This window comes from Ctenocephalides felis, unplaced genomic scaffold, assembly GCF_003426905.1.
Source record: "Ctenocephalides felis isolate EL2017-DRISC unplaced genomic scaffold, ASM342690v1 CF-g0.4_SCAFFOLD_03570, whole genome shotgun sequence".
In the NCBI taxonomy this organism is placed as follows: Eukaryota; Metazoa; Arthropoda; class Insecta; order Siphonaptera; family Pulicidae; genus Ctenocephalides; species Ctenocephalides felis.
This window is the reverse complement of record NW_020539724.1, coordinates 25,827,731-25,851,356: the sequence shown is the minus strand read 5'-3', so window position 1 is coordinate 25,851,356 and position 23,626 is coordinate 25,827,731. Positions and strand designations below refer to the sequence as shown.

The 23,626-nt window shown below is 30.7% G+C and overlaps 3 protein-coding genes across 3 annotated transcripts; all 3 read left to right on the top strand.

Annotated features, from left to right (window-relative positions):
• The first annotated feature begins 322 nt into the window (after positions 1 to 322).
• LOC113382744 (V-type proton ATPase 116 kDa subunit a-like) lies at positions 323 to 6,673 on the top strand. The gene is made up of 7 exons (XM_026620972.1): positions 323 to 522; positions 712 to 821; positions 1,011 to 1,138; positions 1,207 to 1,403; positions 1,596 to 1,854; positions 4,643 to 4,814; positions 6,442 to 6,673. The coding sequence occupies exons 1-7, from the start codon at positions 334 to 336 to the stop codon at positions 6,539 to 6,541; spliced, it is 1,155 nt and encodes a 384-aa protein (XP_026476757.1). The 5' UTR covers positions 323 to 333; the 3' UTR covers positions 6,542 to 6,673.
• A 3,508-nt stretch (positions 6,674 to 10,181) lies between these two features.
• On the top strand, positions 10,182 to 18,758 carry LOC113383667. The gene is made up of 4 exons (XM_026621918.1): positions 10,182 to 10,373; positions 15,144 to 15,308; positions 18,260 to 18,366; positions 18,636 to 18,758. The coding sequence occupies exons 1-4, from the start codon at positions 10,229 to 10,231 to the stop codon at positions 18,756 to 18,758; spliced, it is 540 nt and encodes a 179-aa protein (XP_026477703.1). The 5' UTR covers positions 10,182 to 10,228.
• Positions 18,759 to 18,762: 4 nt separating this feature from the next.
• LOC113383666 lies at positions 18,763 to 23,146 on the top strand. Its single transcript, XM_026621917.1, has 6 exons — positions 18,763 to 18,806; positions 20,509 to 21,208; positions 21,311 to 21,509; positions 21,575 to 21,717; positions 21,777 to 21,972; positions 23,087 to 23,146. The coding sequence occupies exons 1-6, from the start codon at positions 18,785 to 18,787 to the stop codon at positions 23,144 to 23,146; spliced, it is 1,320 nt and encodes a 439-aa protein (XP_026477702.1). The 5' UTR covers positions 18,763 to 18,784.
• Positions 23,147 to 23,626: the final 480 nt, after the last annotated feature.

Sequence of the window (23,626 nt, the reverse complement as noted above, 5' to 3'; positions counted from 1 at the left end):
TTCACTCAAGGTTTCCAAAACTTGATAGATGCCTACGGAGTTGCTAGTTACAGAGAAGTAAATCAAGGTAATTGGAACATCATTTAAAATAAATGTAATATAATCATTTGATTTAATATAAAAATATAATACGTTTTCTTTAATATTTTAGCTCTGTACACCATCATTACTTTTCCATTTTTGTTCGGCATTATGTTTGGAGATATTGGCCACGGTATAATTATGATGTATTCGGTCTGTTCATGTAGTTAGTTAGAGAAAAGAGTTTGGGTGCCAAAAAAATCAACAGTGAAATTTGGAACATTTTTCTCCGGTCGCTATATCATTCTCCTCATGGGTATATTCTCGATGTACACTGGCTTTGTGTACAACGATATTTTCTCCTTATCCATGAACATTTTTGGTTCTGGATGGACATTAAATTATAATTCATCCACTGTGATGGAGAATGAAGAATTAACTCTTGACCCAAAAACAGATGCTGGAGAAGCATATCCTATTGGTTTAGATCCAATGTGGCAGGTAAGGTATAAGCATATGTATTATCAGTTTTCAGAGTATGAAAGAAGTACATGCTATATTAGCGGTATTTACATTTAAATAAAAATGTATGTAAAATGCTTATGTTTATCAATCAAAATTAGATTTATATTGCAAAAGTTATTCAATTTTTTTTATTAACTGACTAACATTTTTACTTTTTATTTTTAGCTGGCTACCAACAAAATTATTTTCTTGAACTCCTTTAAAATGAAGTTGTCTATCATTTTCGGCGTCGTTCACATGATTTTTGGAGTTTGCATGGCCGTATTCAATCACGTGTAAGTGTAAAAATGTATTTAAGGGGGCATTCTGAAAAGTGATCAACATTCAATATGGATGATATTATAATGCCGAATTATTTTATTTATAAATTATGGATGTCAAAACATTTTTTTTTGCCAACTCTACTAAATATATAATAAATATATTTATAAATTTCAACAACTTATATCATTGTATTGTTACAGTCATTTCCGCCAGAAGATCAGCATATTAGTAGAATTTTTGCCCCAATTGGTCTTCTTAGTTCTTCTCTTTGCTTACATGGTGTTCATGATGTTTATTAAATGGATTTTGTACTCTGCAAATAATACAGGTAATGAATCTGAATTATTAGTTAAAAATGATATGCGGAATATAAATTTCATAACATTAAAATTATAGACATCAGATTTGAACCCTGCTGCGCACCATCAGTTTTGATTCTGTTCATTAACATGATGTTATTCAAGCAAGGATCTCCAGCAGAACAATGCGATGAATTTATGTTTGAAGGACAACAGCAAATTCAAAAAATATTTGTGTTAATTGGGCTCTGCTGTATTCCGCTCATGCTCTTAGGCAAACCATTATATTTGATGGCAACCAAGAAAAATAAAGATGTAAGTAGTAATTGTTATTATTGTATCATTGATTATAGTAGACTTACATTAAATGATAAAAACCGAATAACATTTAGAACAACCCGAAAAATCACTGATGTTATTTATTTCAATTGTAAAAAGCTTATAATATAGTATCATCACATTATAATCTATTTTTATAAACTTAAGGAAGCTCCTCATTCTGCTAAATCAAATGGTGATTTAAACCAAGGAATGGAAATGACTTCAGACGTTGTCTCCAGCCAAGAAAACGGTATGCCAGAGGCACCAAAGGCACCGCCAAAAGCAGCTCATGGAGAACACGAAGAAGAACCCATGAGTGAAATTTTCATTCACCAAGCAATTCATACCATTGAATACGTACTGAGTACAGTATCTCACACCGCCTCTTATTTGCGTCTGTGGGCCCTGTCACTTGCTCACGCACGTACGTATCAAATATTTTTATAAATATATGATATATCAAGAATTATACCATCTAGAACTTTACCCATCTATTGAGACTATTCTCGAAAAAAATCTTACGCCGACGTCATACTTACATCGTTCAAAATATTGTAAAAAGTGTAATAGCAATTCTCTTTTTTATACAACCTCTGTAAAAGCTTACTCGTGGGTGGTGTAAAAAGGACCAACTAAACAGAAAACTAGCTGTAAGTGGAATTCTGTCTTAAAGCAATTAATGCATCGTGTCTTCAGGCAAATTGCTGGAACTTCCCGTACCAAAAATTATTATTTTTTTAAAAACAATTAACATTTTTGAAAAAATTTTACTTCGAAAAAATAAGATGTTTGGGAAACTATACATTGCTATATACACTGGACGAAAAATTACTTTTTTTTGATAAAAATAATTATTATTATTATTTTTTTTTTAATTTTTTTTTTGAGATTTTTAATTTTTTTTCTTTATTTTGACATATTTTGGAAGATTTAAACTTTTTTTCAAAGCAATCGTACTGCTTTAACTGCATAAAGACGAAATATCAAAGTGCGTAAGCGCCGCGTTGCCGTCTAACATTGGTACGGAACCAATAGGAATGTAAATAAAATTTATACTTATTGTTAAAATCTCTATAAAATATCTGATAATTTGATGTGCATATGTCTAATGATCATTTTTGCCCGCCAAATGACATTTTTTTTACTTTTTTCATTAGATCTCCGAAACCGCTAGACTTGCCTTTATGAAAATTTGATCGGTTCTTCACCTTGTCAATACAAGTAAAATGTTTTTTGATTTATTAAAATCGGACGCTCCGTTCTCTTAAAAACTGAGTTACCGTTTTTGGCACTTTTTGCCCCGTATCTTCGGAACGGCTAGACCTGCCTTTGCCAAAACTAATCACCACGTCTCCTTATCAATACGAATCGAATGTTCTTTGAATTATTCAAATTGGTTGATCGGTGTTCCCGAAATCGTCGACGAAAATTTGTATCCGCACATACATGCACACACACACACACACATACATCCATTTTTTCTAAGGTATGCCAAAATATTCAGAAACCTTTGAAACGTCGAGAAATGCAAAAATTTTCATTTTCGATTTTTTTGCGATTACTATAACTTGCCCTACGGGAAGTTAAAAATTAGAAAAAGCAAGATTATAGGGGATAAATTAAATAAATATTTATTCCAACTTCGATGATAAATATTTCTGATAAAATACCAGATCAAGGTTAAGTATATACAGAGTTAAAAATGTATCCATGAAATATATCACTTCACTCAATAAGTCCGTAGGATAATAAAGAAAAATCATTTTTTTGGCATTTTTTTTTTATTTAATATAGTTTCTAATTAATAGATTATAGTGAACTTCGAACTTTTCGAAACCATTGTTGTAGTACAATTCGTACTTAGCCACAAAATTCGGCCGCTGGGGAACAGATCTAGAAAACATAGTGAGTAGGAAAGCGATTTGGAGCCTCTTTCAAGTTTTTTTGGCAACTATTTTTACGGAATTGTGACTTGGTGCATTGTCCTGATAGAACAGCACGGTTTCTTTTTCAAATGGGGCCGTTTTCCCGATTTTGATTTTCAAATGTTTCAATAACTTTATACAATAGTCTCTATTGATGGTCTGGCCTTTTTCCAGATAGTTGATGAAGATCATTTCTTGCGTATCCCAAAAAACTGACGCGATAACCTTGCCAGCTAATTGGTTGCATTTTTTCTCGTCATCGTCTCTAGTTCACTCGGCTAACTGTCTGTTCGACTCCGGAGTGTAGTGTTGAAGCCAGATCATTTCCGTGGTGATATATTGATGCAAAAACTCACTTTTATTTCGATTAAACAGCTCCAAATACTCTTACAAATCATCAACCCGTTATGCTTTTGGTCAAATATGAGTTTGCGCGGCACCCGTTTAGCACAGAGGTTTTTCCTATTCAAATATTCGTGAACGATATGTCCATCACGTTGTATTGATATCTTTAGGGTGTCAGCTATCTCTAGCAATTTTACTTTTCGGTTTTCCAAAACGTTTCTAAAAACTTTTTTATATTTTCCGGTGTAAACACCTCAATTGACCTTCCAGAGCGTTCAGCATCGTCAGTGGCTGTATGACCACGATTAAAATCAGGCAACCACTTCTTCACCATCTACCTCAATTTGGAACAGTCCAGATAATACTTATTAAGCGATTTTTACCCATCAAAAACCAATGATAAATAAACACAAAAGTTTCTTTGAATTTATGGTTTCGAAAAACTCAAAGGTAGCGATTGTCATGAAATTTTGACATATATCTTCTTAAAGTCTATCTTAAAGTTGCTGTTTCCTACAAACCATATGGTTGAAAACATAGCTACATCATCTATGTGCTATCCTACGGACTTATTGAGTAACGCATTAATATTAATAGGTATTATTTCGTAAAATCTCTTTAAAATTAAAAATAAGATTTTGGACCTCTTTGCCTCCTGCTGGTCCGATTTTACCGCGCCTATTAGGTACAATTGACTAGGTACAAATAGCAAAAAGCATATTTCTACAATTAGATAAATTATCTAGGTTTTACTGAACATAGCCAGACAGTTGCTTTTGATTGCTCAAAGTCAAATTGGACCTTTGTGCTCCGCCATACCCTCTTAAGCACTCACCTTAATGTAAAAATACTAAAAAAAATTTTTTTATATGAGTTATACGCTTCTATCCTTCTAATGAACTATGTCAAATCAAAGAGTTAATCTAATTTATTCTATTACAGAACTTTCAGACGTATTGTGGAAAATGGTGTTGTCCATGGGATTGAGCCAAACAACATATACTGGCTCGATTATGCTCTATGTGATATTCTGCGTGTGGGCACTATTCACAATTGCCATCCTAGTCATGATGGAAGGCCTTTCTGCGTTCTTGCACACACTGCGTCTTCACTGGTAAGTTACTCATAGTTGGATATCAATTTTATTTTTGGATTCAATTTTTTTATACATGATTTTCCATTGCCCTTGCCTCTGGTCCCCATAAATGCCGAAATGTGTGTATGTGTGTATGTGTGTTGTGTGAGAGAACAGATTTTTTGCCGTAATTCGACGTTTTCTCAAAAACGGCTGGGCCGATTTCAAAAATTTAAAAGCCATTCGATTTATTGCGCGACGATCAGACAAGCCGTTTCTTTGTCAATAGCAGAAAAGTGAAAACATTTCGTCCACGTTTTAGCCCGCAGTTCTGAATCGATTTTGAAAATTCAAAAACCGTTCGAAAGATATTGGTGCTGATGAGTTTTTGGTAGAGATCGGCCGGGCAGTTTTCTTGTAATGAAGTGTTAAAAATTTTTTTTCGACGATTTTTATGATTTTTTTTTTGATGGCAGATACCATAGTCTTATAGATCATACTAAAATACTGCGGACTTGCGACAAGTCATTTAATTTTAAAAATTCATCAAACTTTGCAAAAATTATAATCGTTTTTTTTGGCGTATGTCAAACTTAGAACTTTTATCGACGATTGCTTAAAAACACCTGAACCGATTTCAAAAATTAAAAGCCGATCGATGTATTTCGGTGTGAATTATCTTTTCTCAGTTTTGTGCAGCGATCGGCTAAACCGTTTCTTTGTAATTTGAAAAAAATGTTAAACTTTTCGTCCACATTTAAGCTTATAGTACCGAATCGATTTTTAAAAATCAAAAACTGTTTGAAAGTTATTAGCTCGGAATGATACTGATTAGCTTTAGGTGAAAATCTACCGAGACGTTTTCTTGTAACTAACTGTTGAAAAAAAATTAAACCGATTTTCATGGAATTTTTTTGGCGATATATATCACGGTCTTATATAACTTGCTGAAATATTACGTCATTACGACAAGTAGTTTAATTTTAAAAATTCATCAAAGTTTGAGAAAATGAGTAGTTTTTTTCACGTTTGTTAAAATTAAAATTAGACGATTTATTTGGTATAACGATAGATTTGGTATAACTTGGTCTTAATAAACATACTAAATCATTAAAGTCTTACGGAAACTGGTTCAATTATAAAAATTATTGATTTTTGAAAATTTGCTTTCAGACCGGGTTGACGTGTTCGATTTTCAATAATGTGTAATAAATCCACTTCGAATACTTTTAACCACTATTAAATTAATTTACACATACACATATCGGGAAGTTCGTGTAACTTGCCTTTAAGAATTTTATACTTGCCTATTTTAAAATTTTATTCATGACTTAACTCAAAATTTAATTAGTTACCAACTACCAACTAGATACCAACTAGTTAAATTTTGAGTTGCCATGAATAAAATTTTAAAATAGTTTACCTGTTAATAAATTTAGTTAATGGAAGCATTTTCATTCAAAGCTGCACAATAAGATTTTATGAAGGTGCATCTTATATATACTGCTTTGACAAACAACGAATATGCTTTTCTGAATATTTTTTTATAAATAGGATATAAAAAATATTAAAAAATGTATAGTGCAAAATATGATGAAATAATTTTAATTATCAATTATTTCTCTACTCGCAGATCATTCTTAATAATTTTTTTTTCCATTTTCAGGGTGGAGTTCATGAGTAAGTTCTACTCTGGTTTGGGTTATTTGTTCCAACCCTTCTGCTTCAAAACTATTTTGGACGCGGAGGATAAGGAAGCAGAATAATCAATTTATCTATTATTTAAATAAATTAAAAAAACAAATTAGTTATAAAGAAGTTATAAAAAAGTAAATTATTGTTAAAAATTGATTTTCAAAGGTCTGTAAGTGTTTTTGAATTAGCACTAATTTTGTAGTACAAAATGGTTAATAAGACATAATGAATTAATTCAATTGGGCATATTATTTTTTGATAATACTTAAAATCATTATTATATAATGATATTGAATACTTTATGGTTACAATTTCTTTTTTATTTATAGTTTTAAATATTATAATTAACTTTTATTCCAGTTGGAATTGTATAGGACTATTGAATAATAATGACTTTGTTATTACTCGTAAATTAATGCTGGTTATTTGAACTTTTACAAGTCGAAACAGACTAATTTAACCATGTAATGCATAAGTGGTGCTATTATGTTCTGTTTATTCAATAGTTCAAAACTTTGAAAATACTCCTAGCAAAGTAAATACCGAAAATTTTTAAATTTATTGTTTTTTTAACTTCACAAAGGTGAATATTATGCTTTTGCAAAAAAAAAAAAAACGATTTGCTGACAGGTAGACAGGTAAATAGGCACAAGTAGACAAGTAAATGCGAGGCAGGTAGGCAGGTACAAAAGTAGAAAACTTACACAGGAGGACAATTAAAAATGCATAATTACACAGTACAATTGAAAATGCGTACTTAAACAGGTAAACAAGTAGACTGTTAGACAGGTAAATCATATACAAATCAAATATTCATTGATTAAATCGGTTATTTACACATATCGGATAGTTCATGCCACTTGCCTTGAGGCAAAATTCCATTTACACCTACCAAATTTAATTAGGCAAATGCCACTTTAAAAAATAGTACAATATTAGATTTTATAGAGCAACTTGTTCTATAAAATTGCTTACTTATGTGCGATTCATTCATTGTATTACAAAGTTTTGATTTCCTTGCATTAAAAGTGGTCCTTGTTACTCCGTCTGCAAGTATTAGAAAGTATTTATAAATCTCCACCTTTTATTCGAAAAAAAACTTCTAATTAAATTCAAAGTATATGGTCGTGATTCTATATAGAATAGAAACCCCCCTGGTATTTAAATGATTTGGACATTTTATAGGTCTTTTCGAAAAAAAACCCTTTATATCAAGTTTCCCTAGCGCATCATTTACCGAGATATCATTGAAAATATGCGAAAGGAAATCTTTTATATTTATCAACAAACAAATAACGATTCCATTCAGATCTTGTATGCTATATTAATAACTAAAAATGTTTATTAAAATAAAATAAAAACTAGTGGGGTGGGTGGCATCGTGCCTTAAGGCAAATTGCTGGAACTTCTCGTACCGTAACGATTATTATAAATATTGTAATTGTAACATTGACTAATATTTATAAGAATTATATAAACTAAATTGCAAAGTTGAAATTATTTGTAAAGTATATTGGACTATAGTCAGAATTAAAAATAAAATCTGAATTATTTTCGATATACAAAAAATTAAAAAAAAAAAAAAAAATTGAAACAATTTTTTTTTTCAAAATCAATTATTTTGTTAAGACAAGCAGAAAGTTCTTTGAATCATTTGAATTGGACGCTTAATTCTCTCAAAAACTGCTATTTTTTATATATTTAGCTCCGTATCTTCGAAATGGCTGGGCCTGTCTTTGCCAAAAACTAATAAACACTTCTCCCAATCACTACTAATTGAATGCTTTTTCGATCATTCTAATCGGATACTCCGTTCTTTCAAAAACTCGATTTCTATTTTCTGCACTTTTTGCTCCGTATCTCCGTAACTGCTGGACCTGCCTTTGCCAAAAACTAATCAGCTCTTCTCCCTATCAATAGGAATCGAATGTTTTTTGTACCATTCAAATCGGTTGATCCGTACGCCCGAAAACGTGGGCGAAAAATTGTATCCATACATAGATACACACACACACATCCATTTTTTCTGAAGTATGCTAAAATGTTCAGAAACCTTCAAAACGTCGAGAAATGTAAAAATTTTCAATTCCGATTTTCGGCCCATTACAATAACTCACCCTACCGAAAGTTAACTAGTGGGGTGCATGGCATCGTGCCTTAAGGCAAATTGCTGGAACTTCCCGTACCGTAATTGAAAATCTTGGTACCCAACCCAAAGAAATTTACACAATGTGTACACATTATTAAAATCTCTATAGAATATCTGATAATCTGATGTACATTTTTTTGATATTTTTGACCGCCAAAATGACACGGATCCAAATGAACACGGATCAACCGATTTGAATAATTTAAAAAACATTATATTCGTATTAAAAAGGAGGCGTGCTGATTACTTTTTGGCATAGGTAGGTCTAGCCGTTTCGAAGAAACGGGGCAAAAAGTGCCTAAAACGGTAACTCAGTTGTTAAGAGAACGGAGGGTCCGATTTTATTCATTCAGAAAAAATTTTACTTGTATTGACAAGACGAAAAACTGATTAAATTTTTGGGAAGGCAGATCTATTTTTCGGAGATCTAGTAAAAAAAGGAAAAAAATGCCATTTGGTGGTCAAAAATGATCATTAAACATATGCACATCAAATTATCAGATATTTTATAGAGATTTTAACAATAAGTATAAATTTTGTTTACATTCCTTTGGGTTCCGTACCAATATTTATCAGTATTCCGTACCAGTTAAAGCAGTACGCTTTAAAAAAAGTTCAGAATTTCCAAAATAAGTCAAAATAAAGAAAACATTTTTTTTTTTCAAAAAAAACGTTCTCTTAAAAACTGAGTTACCGTTTTTGGCACTTTTTGCCCTGTATCTTCGAAACGACTAGACCTGCCTCCGTCAAAAACTAATCAGCACGTCTCCTTATCAATAAGAATCGAATGTTTTTTGAAATATTCAAATTGCTTCATCCTTGTTTCCGGAATCGTCGACGAAAATTTGTATCCGCACACACATACATACACGCACACACACACACGCATACATCCATTTTTTCTAAGGTATGCCAAAATGTTCAGAAGGTTTTGAAATGTAAAGATATATAAAAATTTTCATTTTCGATTTTTTTGCGATTACTATAACTTGCCCTACGGGAAGTTAAATATTTCAAAATATTTCAAAATAAAAAAAACTTTTTTTTCCAAAGAAGTCAATTGTTTTCAAAAATTTTAAATTTTCCAAAAATCAAATTTTTTCAAAGATTAAAAAAAAAATTAATCTTGGTAAGGAAAGTTCCAGCAATTTGCCTTAAGGCACGATGCCATACACTACTAGTTTTTGATAATACCATGGTAGAACACATAGATAAACAAGTATAAACTAATAAAAATGGACACACATTCAAAATTTGAAAAATCCCGCTTTTCAAAAATAATATAAATTTTATATTTGCGCCATCTATCAGCGACCAGTGCGAACTCTGTGCAGCCTTTGACATTGTCATCGAACAAAATGTCACATCTGACAGTTCTGAAAGACACTGCAAATTTGTGCAAATGCTTCAAGAAATAATGCTATCATGAAACACTGTGTTGTGATATCTTATAATATTTATATAATCCTTGTTTATCCTTTGATATAATAGTTTCAATCAAACTAATGCATATAAACAATCTGATAAAAATGCTCTAGTTTTGTGATAAGAGAGCTAAAGAAATCGATCTAGTTTTTTTTTGTAAATAGAACAAAATTTTATCTAAAGCATGATATTTACATTATATTACATGGCTGCGACATGGTTACAAGCATGGAGATTGGGTTCTTTAAGAACTCGTTTAAGCAAATATTTGGCTGATCGTTATAGTGTTGTATTGTATAAAATGTCAGAGAATGTTTTGGGTGAACAAGGTATTTATGAAGTTCTTTTCAATAATAAATATATAAAACGACGATTATATTTTTAATGCACATATGAATATTACATGTGTAAGAGCTTACAGTTTATTGTTATTATTATTATTTTGTTGACATAAGAATAAAGTTGCCAATTTTACAAACGATTTTCATAGTTTCAAAATATAGTACATTATCTTTCAATTTAATTTCTGTTTTGAATATGGTGTAAATATGATTGCATAACCTTTGTTTTATGTCATTTATACGCATGTATGCAAACATGTTATATAATTTTATTTTCCTAAATCAAAACTCGTGTATGGCATCGTGCCTTAAGGCAAATTGCTGGAACTTCCCGTATTAAAGATTAATTCTTTTTTAAAGAAGATGCAAACAATGTTACGGAACCCATAAGAATGTGAACAAAATTTATACTCAGTATTAATATCTCTGTAGATTGATAATTTGATGTGCATATGTCTAATGATAATTTTTGACCGTTCAATAGCATTTTTTTAACCTTTTTCACTCGATCTCCGAAACCGCTAGACTTGCCTTCCCAAAAATTTAATCAGTTCTTCATTTTATCAATACAAATAAAATCTTTTCTAAATTATTCGAAACAGACGCTCCGTTTCCTCAAAAACTGGAGTACCATTTTTGGCAATTTGGAATCATTCAAATCAGTTGAACTGTGTTCTCGAAATCGTCGACGAAAATTTGTATCCGAACACGTACACACATACACACACATATCATATATACACACATACACACTCTTGCATCTATTTTTTCTAAGGTATTATACCGCATGGAAATTAAAAATATTTATTTTTTATTAAATGTGTATATGTGTGTATGTGTGCGTGTATGTATGTGTGTTCGGATACAAATTTTCGTCGACGATTTCGGGAACACGGATGAAGCGATTTGAATAATTCAAGAATCATTCGATTCGTATTGATAAAGAGACGTGCTGATTAGTTTTTAGCGAAGGCAGGTCTAGCCGTTCCGAAGATATGGGGCAAACAGTGCCAAAAACGGTAATTCAGTTTTTAAAAGAATGGAGCATCCGAGTTGAATAATTCAAAAAACATTTTACTTGTACATTTAACAATATGAAGAACTGATCAAACTTTAATGAAGGCAGGTCTAGCGGTTTCGGAGATCTAGTAAAAAGAGTAAAAAAAAATGCCATCTGGCGGTCAAAAATGATCATTAGACATATGCATATCAAATTATGAGATATTTTATAGACATTTTAACAATAAGTAAAATTATAACTGGCGTAATGATCGCAAGATCCACAGCCATGTAAAATAAATAAAAAAAAAATAAAAATAAATTTTGTGTACATTCCTGTGGGTTCCGTACCAATGCTTATCCGTTAGACGGCGGCGCAGCGCTTACGCGCTTCGATATTTCGTCTCTATGCTGTTAAAGCAGTACGATTGCTTTGAAAAAAAGTTCAGAATTTCCAAAATATTTCAAAATACACTTTTCTTCAAAAAGTCTTTTTTTTCAAAAAAAGTAAATTTCTGACAAAAATTTATAGTTTCTCAAAAATCCAATTTTTCAGAGTAATTTTTTTTCAAAAATGTTAATCTTTTAAAAAAAAATTTTTTGGTACGGCAAGTTTCAGCAATTTGCCTTAAGGCACGATGCCATGCGCCCCACTAGTTTGTTTACTTTTACATTTCGGACATATAAGAAAACTGATCAATTGATTTAACATATACATACAAACATATACAACTAGTTGTAAATGGCATTTTGTCTTAAGGCAAGTTACATGAACTTCTTGATATTAGAGAATAATCGTTTTAATCAATATATTAATTTATAAGTGATTTATAAGTATGCCGAGTTGATATATGGATCTTTTTAATTATTCCCCAAAATATTTTTGCCTAACATAAGGCGAAGAAAGATTGCCCCTATACGAACAACTACGTAGCAAATTCAGTAAATATCAATTAAAACTATATACTTTTTACACCCTAAAATTACATTTTTATCCCCAGATTTAGGACATCATAATATGAAAAACAATTAAACATTATCCTATTTTAAACTAATAAAATAAATTAGTAAAGGCTTTACTATTTTGCTTTATTAGTATAGAATTGAATAATCTGCAATTGTTCTCACATTATGATGCCCTATACCAACTCGGAATACTCATAAATCACTACAAAAAAATTTGACGATTTTTATGAAACTTTTTTGGCGATAGATATCATGGTCAGAGTCTTATAGAACATACTAAAATATCACGGCCCTACGACAAGTCGTTTAATTCTACATATTCAAATCCATCGAAGTTTGAAAAAAATGATTAATGTTTTCTTGACTTCTTTACACTTACACTTTTTTGCTAATTACACTTTTTGGTCAATTTCAAAGCAAGGGCTGGGCCAATCGTCGTCCAAAACTAATTTTCGCTGTACCTCATCGAGATACATCGAATGGCTTTTATATTTTTGAAATCGGTTCAGCCGTTTCTGAGAAAACGTCGACGAAAAGTCAAAAATCGGCTCACATACACACAAAGCCATACATATACATACTCTTACTTTTTTCAAATTTGGTATCATGCAATTCAGAATGCCTTGAAACGCCGAGAAAACATAAAATTAGCAAATCGGTTTTTGTCGAGAAAACATAAACTTTTCTTTTAGGAAGTTAATGATTCTTTTATAATTAGTTATTAGAGTTATAATGTGTATAGTTGCATATGTATTGAATAACTATTAAGTATATTAACTTTGATGACACATCGATTACGCCCGTCGTCGTATAATATTTAAAGAAACGTGGGCAAGTACTAACTAATCCCAGATTTGATCCCAATTTCGGACAGTTTGATAACACGCAGAATGATATCTAGTTTCCAGTCGAGATTATATATCCCAAATATAATTTCAAGAAAAAATCGCCTTTGCAGCATTTCCGCAATATATTACGCCAATACTATCAGAAATACATATATCTAATATATATTAGATATATATATATATATATATATATATATATATATATATACACCTAAGTCTGTTTTTACACGGAGATTGGTTCCAGAAAAAACCGTGTACAAAAAAAAACGTGTAAAAAAGACATTGATCTTATACAAAAATGGGTGATTTGTTCCTAATCTCCAAAACCTATTAAAATTAGTGAAAAACAAGAATTTTTAGGGTATTCCCCTAAATTAGTGCTATTCACATTTGCTTTGACCAGTAAAAATTGTTTGTACGCGCTAAAGGGGAATTCACTTAAATCTTTAAGCTAGTGTTCGCAAACTATCGATACTATCGATACTATCGATGGTTTCAGACTTTTTTCTTTCATAAATACTTTTTTGTGATATGAACATACTTCGCAAAAATTAAATTTGACAAAAAAAATTTAAGTACATAAAATTTCAAATCGTGCTAAATGGAATAAAATCGCGTAAAAAATTAAAAATCTTCAATTTTCAAACCGTGTTATATCAAAACCGTGCACAAAAAGACCGTGTAAAAACAGACTTAGGTGTATATATATATAGCCTACTCCTAAAAGAAGTGTGGTTGACCACTGGGTTGTCCTTTGAAGAAAAATTTTATGTTAGGATGTACGTAATCACAGCTCAATGAACGCGTAGTTCTGATTGTTATTAAAACTACTTGTTGTTAAGGCAAATTTCTGGAACTTCCCGAAAACTGAAAACTAAATTTTTCAAAAAAGCTTTAATTTTTTTTGAAAACTTTAAAGAATTTTGATTCTTGACATTTTTGAAATTTTTGAAAAATTGTTTTTTTTTTATTTTTGGATTTTGATTTTATTCATATTGTGAAATTTATTAAAAATTTTGAACTTTTTTTTCAAAACAATAGCGCTACGTAGCTGTTTTATTTCTTTGTTTAATCAAAACGCGTTAGCGCCGCGTCGCAGTTTAATGGATAACCATTGGTATGGAACTCTTAGAAATGTAATCGAAATTTATACTTATTACTGACAACTGTACAAAATATCTGATAATTCGCATTTTTGACCGCCAAATGGCATATTTTTTTTACTTTTTTGTTGAATCTCCGAAACCGATGAACCTGCCTACCTAAAAAATTAATCAGTTTTTCATTTTGTCAATGCAAATAAAATATTTTTTGAATCATTCAAATCGGACCCTACATTTTCTCAATAACTGAATTAACATTTTTGCACTTTTGTCCCGTATCTTCTGCACCTGCCTTTGCGAAAATTAAGCAGCACGTCTCTCCATCAATACGAATCGAATGTTTTTTATTTATTCAAATCGGTTGATCCGTGTTCCCGAAATAGTCGAACCAAAAAATTGTATATGCACACACATTTTGTCTATGGTATGCCAAAATGTTCAGAAACCTCTGAAATATAAAGATATATAAAATTTTTATTTTCGATTTTTTTGCGATTACTGTAACATACCCCACGGGATGTTAAATATGTAAAAGGTTATGATCTGATATTATGTTAACGATGTTAAAAAAGTTCATAAATTTAAGAAAGCTTTCTACAAAAACTCTGTTAAGTAAAGTGCAATTTTCTCTGTTATTATTCTTAAATCGCTTATATAAATTTTCATATTTCAACTATCAACTTATGCATCGTTCTCCTTTAACTAATAATATTATAAATGCATAATATTAAAAACATTCTCCTATTTCAACTACCAACAACAAAAGTTATAAATATTATAAATATTAATTTAATTTGCAATAATTTTATATCTTATTATATAACTTTTTTCTATTTTTTCAGATGTCACAGGTCCGTGCCTTGTAAATTCAGTCAACATATCGAAGGCCCGTGTTTGCGAAGTCTTGCAACTGGAAGGGCCTTTGAGACTTTGCACATTGTTTCCTTCGCGAAAATTATTTATATCGGATTGGATTACTGCTAGAGATTATGAATCAGTTGAGATAGGTATGAGAATGGTAATTGTTTAGTTTATTATTAAATAGTGCAATTTGCAACATTAACTAACAAAACTAATTTGTAAGTTACAAGTTAAAGGGTGACTCCTGTAACAGCCTAAATAAACTTGTTTCTCGTCTTTTTTGAGTAAAAGGAAAGGTAATAAAATTAGTGGTGTATGGCATCGTGCCTTAAGGCAAATCGCTGGAACTACTCGTTTCGTAATGAAATATTCGAGATTATTAAATGTTTTCAAATATATTATTACAAATACTGTATCTATAACTTTCATTATTCGTATTTCATAGACAAAATAGAAGAGATTATGTATTGGATGACGGCGTTTATGTCGCTTTATATGAGCGGAGTTAGAATAAAGGATTTTATCTCATATTTCTAACAATAAGAATTATATTAACTAAACTTCAAAGTTTAAGCTATTTATCTCAAATATGAGTGAGTTTTGGAATGTTAGCTAAAATTAAAATTAAAACCCGATTACTTCCCGAAATTCAAAATCATTTTTGAAAATTAAAAAAAAACTAGTTGTGTATGGCATCGTGCCTTAAGGCAAATTGCTGGAACTTCGCGTACCGTAACGAAATATTCGAGAATTATTAAATGTTTTCATATAAATTATTATAAATATTGTAACATTGTCTAATATTTATAGAGTTATATAAACTTAATTACAAAGTTAAAATTGTTTATTTAAAGTATATAAGTAAGCTTTAGAACTTCAGCTAGAATTAAAATTAAAATCTAAATTATTTTGGATACATGTACAAAAATTTTTTTTTTTTAAAAAAAACTTGAAAAAATTTTGAAATATTTTTTTTTCCAAAAGCATTTATTTTGTCAAAACAAGCAGAAAGTTTTTTGAATCATTCAAATCGGATGCTTAGTTCTCTCAAAAAGTGGCCGTTCAAGTATTACGTAAGCACTATAGGGGGGCGGGGGGGTTATTGATTTGCTTATTTTGGGTCTAAATGATGATTACGTCATAGGTAGTATTTTAAAAACAATACATTAATTGCAAAATGTTTACGTAAGCATTGGGGTGGGGAGTAAGAGCTTTGCTTACTTTTGCTGACAAGAGGGGTAGGAGGGGGGGGGGTAAATAATTGTAATAAATCTGCGTAATACTTGAACGACCCCAAACTGGCATTTTTTATCATTGCTTTCCCAAAATTAATCGTTTCGCCAATACAAGCAAAAGGTTTTTTGAGCCATTCAAATCTGATATTTCATTCTCTCTAAAACTCCAATTTTTGAGAGATCGCTCAATATTTCCGAAACGGCTGGACCGATGATTAGTTTTGCCTAAAACTAATCACCACTTTTCAGTATCATTACAAATTAAATGTTTTTTGAATCATTCATATCTGATGCTCCTACTCTCAAAAAGTCGATTTCTATTTTCTGCACTCTTTGCTTCGCATATCCAAAACGGCTGGATTTCAATTAACGAGGAAAATATTTAGTGTGCTTGCAAGTAACAAAAAAAATATATTTTGCTTTAAGGCAAGTTGCATGAGCTTTCTGACATGTGTAAATAATCGACTTACTTAATAAGAAATCAATATAAGTTAATGTATGAGCGATTTAAAATTTCTGTGGAGCGTTATAATGAAAGAAACTAGTGCAGATTATTAAAGTTTCTGAAAAAAAAAAGATTACACGTTTTTGTTTATTTTTTGTTTATGTTTATGATTGAAAAACAAATAAGTGCCTAATACATAGATAGAGTGGTTTCTAAAAGCGCAGTCGAATAATTCAAATTTTAAATATTTTTTGTAATTGAACCGCTTTTCGTAGGATTATAATATTTTAGTATGTTCAATAAAACCATGTCTAGTCGTACTCTAATGCTATATAAATATTCTATAAATTTATTGAAAAAAATGTAACCATCAATTACGAAGAGACGGCCTGACCCATCTCTGTAAAAATCTAATCAGCACGATTTCCAAATGATTGCTACAGAATATTTTTTAACTTCCGTAAAGGTAAGTTATAGTAATTGAAAAAAATGAAAATGAAATTTTACACTTATCTTTACGTTTCAAAGTAGGTTTCTAAACATTCGTCACACCTTAGAAAAATTAGATTAACTGATTTAGATGATTCGCAAAACATTCGATTCCAATTGATGGGTAGTCGTGTTGATTAGTTTTGGCAAAGGCAGGTCCAACCGTTTCGAAGATAATGGGAAAAAGTGCAATACAATTTTTGAGAGAATGGAGCGATCGATTGAATGATTAAAACATAATTTTAATTGTTTTGATGAAATGAAGAACTGATTGATTTTTTGAGACGGCAGGTCAAACGGTTTCGTAGTTCCAAAAAAAGTAAAAAAAGCGTTTTTGGCGGTCAAAAATTATCTCTAGATATGTAAATGCTCATCACATTATCATGTATTTTGGAGAGATTTTAACAAAAAATGACATGCATTTTTTTATTTTTATTGGTTCTGCACTAAGATTTATAGTGTTTATACTTTACTTAAATAGTTCAAACAAATGATTTCGACATTTTCACATCAGTACGGTTCAACTGACTTGAATGGGTTACAAAATTTTCAAGCAAGTAGAATTTTGTCATTTATTTAAAAAGTTTTCAAGTACGGGAGGTCTAGCAATTTGCATTAAGGCACGATGCCATGTACCACTAGTTTTTTTTATTTCTATGCCAAATGAGGACACGAATTTGTTTTAGAAATACATACAAAATTTAATATTCATTTTTATCAAAATAATATTACTATAGTAATTACCTAGAGCTTATAATAACAATAGTGTAAATATATTAAATCGCAACGCTCAATTTGCTTGCAAACTTGTTCATGTGCTTTTGTAAATTATCATTATTAATTTAAACTGATCTAATTTCATAAAATGCTCAAAATTCATATCAATATAACATACTAATTATAGCGTTATTATGTATGTTCTTTGTAGAAGATACTTCACTCTCAGAAAGCACTTTTAATCGGTTTGAGGATTTAAAACTATTAATAGAGGCTCAGCTAAAGGAATATAATGGACAACAATTTGAAAAACTCGATGTAAGAATAAATGAAATATATTCCTATATTATTTTTACTATCTAAGAAGCTAGGTGGCAATAATTTTCCATTTCATAAATAATACAAATTTCAAGTCAAATACTATACATACTTGAATTTTGCTACATTATATTGATGATATTTGCTTCCTTGTCAGCTATTAAAATACATACATCTGTATATTTTATTTGATTTATATTCATGCAATTATTAACTTGTAATTTTTTCTCCTCAAATGTATTTTAACGAATGCTTTTTATTAAAACCAGTTGCAGCATTATGGATCACTAATTGCATGGCATTTTGATAAAACCTTCTGCATGGTTCTGTCTTCCACATTGCAACAGTTGACAGAACTGCAACAGTTGACAGAACTTGCTCAGAAATTTTAAAAGGAGACATTTACATAAATGGAGGCATGGAATTACTGAGAATAGAAAGTGAGTTTCATGTACAAGATTTATGGTATTGAAAACTTAGGTATCACACATTGTTTAACATTTGCAATTTCTCGCTTTATTTTTGCTACATTTTTTTTAGAGCTAACATTGAACTAGTCAGAGTCTTTAACCTAGTGAAATCTGAATTAGACTAATCCTAATTTAACTGAGTTAGACTAGTCTGTACATATTTGTTTTCCCTTCTATCATATCATTATTAACTTCCCGAAGGAGAAGTTTGTTTTCGCAAAAAATCCGATTTGCTAATTTTATGTTTTCTCGACGTATCAAGTCATTCGAAATCGAATAAGACCAAATTTGGAAAAGTGTGTGTGTTTTGTATGTTTTCAAAAATTTAAAAGCCATTCAATATAGCCGGCTAAGCCGTTTTCTTCGTAATTAAATGTTAAAAAAAAAGATGAATTTTATGATACTTTATATATTATTACATATTATGGTCCTAAAGAACATACTTAAATATTAGGGGCCTACGATAAGTCATTTAATTTTTAAAATTCATCAAAGTTTGAAATCAGTAGCGTTCTTTGACGTTTGTTGTTAAAGTTAGACTCTTCATCGTTTTCTCAAAAACGGCTTTACTGATTTTAAAATTTACAAGCCGTTCGATTAAACTTGGTAAGCTCTCGCGTTGGTTGTTGTTGGTACGTTCGGATGAGCCGTTTCTTCAAAATTAGCAGAAAAGTGCAAAATTTTTTTGCAGCGTTTTAGCCAAAACATCTGATCCGATTTTGAAAATTCAAATACTTTTCTACAGATGTTATTTGAGAACAGTGCTGATTACTATTTTTGGACTAAGATCGGTCAGGTCATTTTCTCGCAATTGTTTGTTAAAAAACATTCGATGATTTTAATGGTACTTGATGGTATGGCGATAAAGAACCTGGTCTTAGTTAAAAATAATTGACAAATTATAGTCCTGCAAAAAGTGGTTCAATTATATAAATTTATCTATATTTTAATTATTCGGCAGTGCTTTTAGAAACTATTCCGAGTTGTATTAGATACTAATAGTTCGATTTTCAATAATCTGGAAAATTGTACTGAATTGAATAATTGGCAATAATTTTTCACAGTATGAAATCATATAGCCACTTGGCATACTTATAAATTACTCATAAAGTAATATACATATTCATTTATTAATAATTAAGTAAAAAATTTATACATGTCGGAAAGTTCAAGCAACGTGCCTTAAGGCAAAATGCCTTGAAGAATTATAAACTTCGCTAAGTTCAAAATTGTAGGCTAAGACGTCGACCAAAAAATTTACACTTTTCGGCTAATTACAAAGAAACGGCTCTGCCAATCGTCGCACAAGAGTTACAAACTTTAGTCCTTATCGAGTTACATAGAATGGATTTTAAATTTGTGACGTCGGCTCAGCCATTTAGGAAAACGTCGACGAAAGGTCAAAAATCGGCGCTCTTTTTTACAAATTTGGCCTTATTCGATTCAGAACGACTTGAAACGTCGCGAAAACGTAAAACTGAATCGATTTTTTATTTGCGAAAACAAACTTATCCTTCTGGAAGTTTAAGATCTACAACATTTGGAATTCATATTGGCACCCGCCGAACGAACAAAATCGGTGTGCGCATGCGTATGACGGTTGTGTATTGTCATTTCTAATACACCAAACAAATCTTATATATCTATCATCATCTATCATATTATTTTACAGCTGTTGATGTTGATGGAAAACCAAAAAGCATTCAAAGCAATGACCGAACAAGACAATGCATCTTGCAAAATGTATTAAACACTGATAATCTACTACTACATGCCTCTATGTTTAAGGAGCTTAGTGACAATACTTATGATATAGAGAGTAATGTTAAGCTCAAAGATGAAGTAGAATGTGTAGAATTGCAAAATGATTTGTCTAGTACGAGCCAACAAATGAAACAGGTGGAAGAACATGAAAAAGTTGTCCCAGAACCCGCACCTGTTCAAGAGACCAAAACGAGTATACTTAAACATGAAGAAGTACAGGATGTTAAAAAGCCTTTAATTGCCAAACCTTCAGACAGATTTAAAGTTAGTAAAACGACTCTAAATGAACCACTTACATCTAGTCCAAAAATCCTTAAAAATGGAACTCATAGATCTACAATACTCCCAGAACCAGTTTTAACCATAAGAGATTTAGAACAAAGGCCTATACAGACTGATGAAGAAATTAGATCTCAAAGTATTTCGAAAATGACAGGGTCACCAAAATCGGTCACTTTCAAGAGCCAAGTGGAAATATCTGATGAAACACTTGAATTAAGGAAATATGCAGGAAAGATTAAACCACCAAATATATTGGTGTTTTCTGAAAGTTTGGTAGCTGTTGATAATGTCAAGAGTGCTCTGAAGAGTATATTGCAGAAAAATAAGTATTACATTGTTTTATTATTATTATTATATGGTAAAGAGGATAACCTTTTTACCTTATTATATTGTTTTCTGGAATTTAACATTTATTTCTTTGTTATCAGATATACAATATATACTCTAACTAAACCACAAGTCATGACGGACACTTGGATGGACAATGCTTTGCTAGTCATAGTTTGCGGAACCGTTTCTTCAGATGTTGCTCCTAGATTATTGAATTATTTACTAAAAGGTGGAAAACTGCTGTGTTTGTGTTCAGATTTGATACATACAGTGCTTCCCACGTACAAAACTGCAGAGGTACATAACAGATCAGTTATTAACTATTAAAATTTTATATTTTAAAATTTAAAGTACACTTTTAGGTACGCGAGCACGAGCTTGTCCGTTTCTCTTATGGCAGATGGCAAAATGTTCGAATGATGCATCATATATTTTGTTATCAGGCTTCACCAGCACGAAAGCATTTCATGCATGATTCCATTGAAGAAAATAATCAATCTCAAGGGTAATTTTAATTGCCATTAAATGCTTGTATCTATAAATGAACACGTTCTTATTTAATAGAAGTTCTTCTGTTCAACCACGAGCTCCGTCCTCAATAGAAGTTCGTGATTCTTATGGACGACCCCATAAGTTATCGGTTGAGGTTTTGGGTGCAGAAGAAACATGGCACACGCCTAGTTTATTGTTGGCCACAGCACTGCCCGATCAGAATAATAAATTGAGTGCATCTTCCATTGGAAGAGCTGTTTTTAGTCAGGTATGATTACCACATTATAACTATAACAAAATATAAATATATTTATATATATATATATATATATATATATATGTATATGTAAAATCTTTAATAATTTTGATGTTGAAATGTGAGAGATTCAATCTTCAGGGCAATACATCAATTAAAAACATGTAGGAACTTTTACCATTTTTATTGTTTCCATACATTTAGACACATTGCTTTGTATCATCTTCAGTGGAATGTAATTGGAATGTTCCTAATTATTTCCTAATAATAATTGTTCACAAATGCATTACTAAAACAGTTCTTGTCGACAAGAACGATTCAGATTTTCTAAAACTTATGGGCTTATTTTTAACTTCAAAAAAACTTATTTTTAATATCCGGTTGTCAATCTCCAACTTTAGTTAGTCCTAATGGTGCATAGCATCGTGCTATAAGGCAAATTGCTAGAACTTCCTGTACCGAAAATTAAAATTAACTAGTGGTGTATGGTGCAATTTTTGCACATTTAGCTTTGTATCTTCGTAACGGCTAGACCTGCTTGGCCTAAAATTTTTCACACACAAAAACACAAACATCACATTTTTTCTGGTGTATGACAAAATGTTCAGAAACCTCTAAAACGTGAAGAAATGCAAAAATTTTCATTTCGATTTTTGGCTCATTATTATAAACTTGCCCTACAGGAAGTTATAATGTGCAAAAAATTCAAACATTAAAAAATAAAATCAAATAAGTCAAAATTTTTCAAAATCTCATTTTTTCAGTTCTTAATCTTTTTTTGTTTTATTATTATTATTGGCTTATAAACTGGTGACATTTAGCCATATACTAAATTACATAATACCGCTACACATCTCTTACATATATATCATTGTTTTATGTCTATGGCATTTATAATTTTAATTATTAGATTTGAAGTAAATATAAAGAGCTCCACATAATCTTGTAACTGCAGCACTGTTAAAAAATAATTGGAAGTGAGATTTTTTGTTTGATTATTTTCTCCCATAGTTCTTAATCTTAATCTAACAATTTGCTTTAAGGCACGATTTTTAGCAAATCCATAAGGATGTATGCAGTTTAACATTTTAACATTTTTTACATTTATTACTTTCTTACATATTAGGTACATTTGGAAGTATTCCCACACAGTATGAATCAGAAGAAGCAAAGTATTCAGTTTTGAAGGAAAGCAATGAAGCTCGTTTGGAAATTTTAAGAGATATTTTAGGCAGACACCTAAACCTTCAATGTTCTGAGAATAAGGCTGATTCTATCAAGTCTCCGGTTGAAAGTTACACGCATGCCTTCTTTTTGGGCAGACATGAGGTGAGTCATTCATTCAATGAGATATTTAATCTTAATGTGTGCCTTTAATTAATTTATAATGAAGGTGTCATTGGATATGTTAAATATTCATCTTTATAATTAAACGTTAAAAATAATAAATAATGCAAATAATTTCAATTACAGTTAAAACTTCTCTGCTTAAATTTCTGGAATCAATGATGGATTCCAACCAATCACTCAAAACATCCAAATTGACGCTGAGATTTTGTGGTTTAGGTGAGCAAAAAACAAATCAAATAAAATCACTAATTAAACTATTCATAAAACTTAAACCATTTCAGGTGAAACCCCACCTCCAGCCACGCAATATATGTTG